The 2,305-nt window shown below is 52.1% G+C and overlaps 1 protein-coding gene across 1 annotated transcript in view; it reads left to right on the top strand.

The window, feature by feature from the left end:
• Positions 1 to 223: 223 nt before the first annotated feature.
• LOC103802472 (protein FAM57A-like) overlaps positions 224 to 2,305 on the top strand; it is a gene marked incomplete at its 5' end in the record, with an annotated part of 3,472 nt that continues 1,390 nt past the window's right edge. The window contains 1 exon segment of the mRNA XM_009074951.1: positions 224 to 307. Coding sequence (XP_009073199.1) covers positions 224 to 307 — 84 coding nt within the window.

A 2,305-nucleotide genomic window follows, 5' to 3' on the forward strand; every position in this document is an offset into this window, starting at 1 on the left:
GGGAATAGGCAGAGTTACCACTGACCCACGGGGATGGAAGGGACGAGACCTGGCAGGAACCCCCTGCCATGTCCCTGGGAGGCAGCACCTGGCACTGCCACCCCACTGTGTCCTTGTCACCCTGGGGTGTGCACGGAGTGGGTGTCTAGGTGCTGCCAGGCCTGTGCCTCAGCCCTTCTGGGGCCACATTTGGGGTGACCTGTTTCCTCCCTCTTGGTTTCAGGTTGGTGTCGACGGTCCAAGCCACGATGGCAACAGTGTCGGGGATCACAGTTATCCTTAGCTGCAAGAACGTGGTGCATGACAGGTAAAACCCAGTGCCAGCCCCATTGTCCCACGGGGAGCAAACAGAAGATGTGCCCAGCCAGCTTGTGGCTGGAGTGGTTTATGCCAAAGGCTTGCACGTACAAAGGGGACAGGAAAACCAGTTTCATGTTCCTCTTTCCTCCACTTCGTGTGAAGGGTTGGGCAATGTGCTGGCTGTACACCCCCTGAACAGCACCAGCTTGTTCCGAGCACTCGGACCCAGGGCTGCTCTGCCAGCTCCTCCTGAGCATGGGCTGTAACACAGGTCCCTATATGAGCAAAAAAATAGAGCCATCATCAGTCCTAAGGGGGTAGGAGTCGCCTTGCTGGAAGCTGAAATTGCTACCGAGTCAAGAAGACCTAGTGAGAACTGATTTTAGAGGTGCATCACCTTCTCCGTGCCAAAGGGATTCTACAGGAGGCCAGAAATGAAAAAAAAAAATCAGAATGGAGTTTGCTGTGAAGGAAAATCCTGTTGCCTTGTCCTCAATGCTCTGAGATAAACTGCCCCAGAAGTGGCTCCCGGGAGGAGTGATAGCGCAATCTGGGTCAGAAGACTTAAAAACAGAGCTATTATCCAGGCTGGCAGAGGAGATTGTAGGAGGGAAGAATATAATTATGTTGAGCTGGATTTGACTGTCACACACTGGTTTTCAGGAAGGGCTGTCCCCTCGGTCACTGCAGACTTGGCTTTAATACAGAGATATGAAGTGTTTTGCCTTGCTCTAGGTAGTGAGATCTATCCAGATTGTTCAGTCCTGCTTTACCCAGGCTGTCTTTAAGTTACCTTTTTGCTCTAAAATAAAACTTCTGCTGTCCAGATAAGGTGGATGATGAATCCTGGAGCCACACAGACGGAAGGTGCTGCCAGCAGCCCTCCTTACCCCCAGAGCTGTCTGCTTGCCCGGGTGTTCTCAAGGCCAGCGGCTCTGTGCGAACACTTTGTGGGCAGAGACCTAGATTTTCTTTGAATCTGAAGGAAATGGAGCCCAGTGCTCAGCAGGGAAGGCCTTGGAGAATGACAGCGAGACAGAGAGCCAGGAAGCATCACAAAGGTTGCAGTAAAATTTGCCAATTTATTTACACAGGCAGACAATCATTATATTGCCAGCGCTGTAATTGCCCCTCCAAAGCCCTGGGCAAGTTTAGCAAACACAATCGCTTGCCCTCCCTGCTTTACATCACTTACATCTCTTTATCTGGAACAGGCACTCGTGCAACAAAATTTTGCCTGGCATGGCATGGCAGGAGAGCACAAACAGATTTATTTGAGCCCCAAGCTACATTTCTTTAACCAACAGCGTCGGCTGGTTTTGTTTTAGTTTTATCAGAGTGATTTCACTCAGGACTTTTTTAAGGAGGCCAGTGGCCCTGCAGAGCAGGGCTTGCCGCTGCCCAGATTGTGCAACCAGGATTCCAACATGCTTTGGGAACAGGCAGCTGCCTGCAATTATTTCCCAACTGACAAACGCCTCATGGGGGTTTATTGCCTATATTAGAAATTTTGCGCTTCGCTCTCCAAATTCCAGGCCAGGCATCACCGGTTAAGTCTGAGGTCTCTGGGTGCTCTCCCAACACTCCCCAGGTTAGGCAGTGAGCTGACATGGCATGGCAGGCAGGAGGGACTTGGGCTCGGAGTTTTTACCCTACCAAGCACCAGCTCTGGGGGTCCCAGGGCTTAGGGGAGATGATCACCTGCTGCTTGGTGCTGGATCCTGAGGGGTGCTGTGCCCCTGGCTCACCCAGCAAACACCAGGCTGTGGGGCTAATCAGGATCTTCCATTAGTGCCGTGTTTGTGCTTGACCAGGAGGAGCTCAGTGCCTGGCACAGCGCAGCAGGAAGCAGGGGCAGTGCTGAGGAGGAATCCTCCATGTGTGCCAGGTACCTTTTCCCTGGGACAAGCTGTACCTGCTGAGCTTAAATCACATCAAAATTGCCCCCTTTCAGCTGGCCCTCAGCTTCAAAATCCGCTGCTGCCTTTTCAGACCTAAAGACTCT

The sequence above is a fragment of the Acanthisitta chloris genome, unplaced genomic scaffold (genome assembly GCF_000695815.1).
Source record: "Acanthisitta chloris isolate BGI_N310 unplaced genomic scaffold, ASM69581v1 scaffold21525, whole genome shotgun sequence".
NCBI lineage: Eukaryota > Metazoa > Chordata > Aves > Passeriformes > Acanthisittidae > Acanthisitta > Acanthisitta chloris.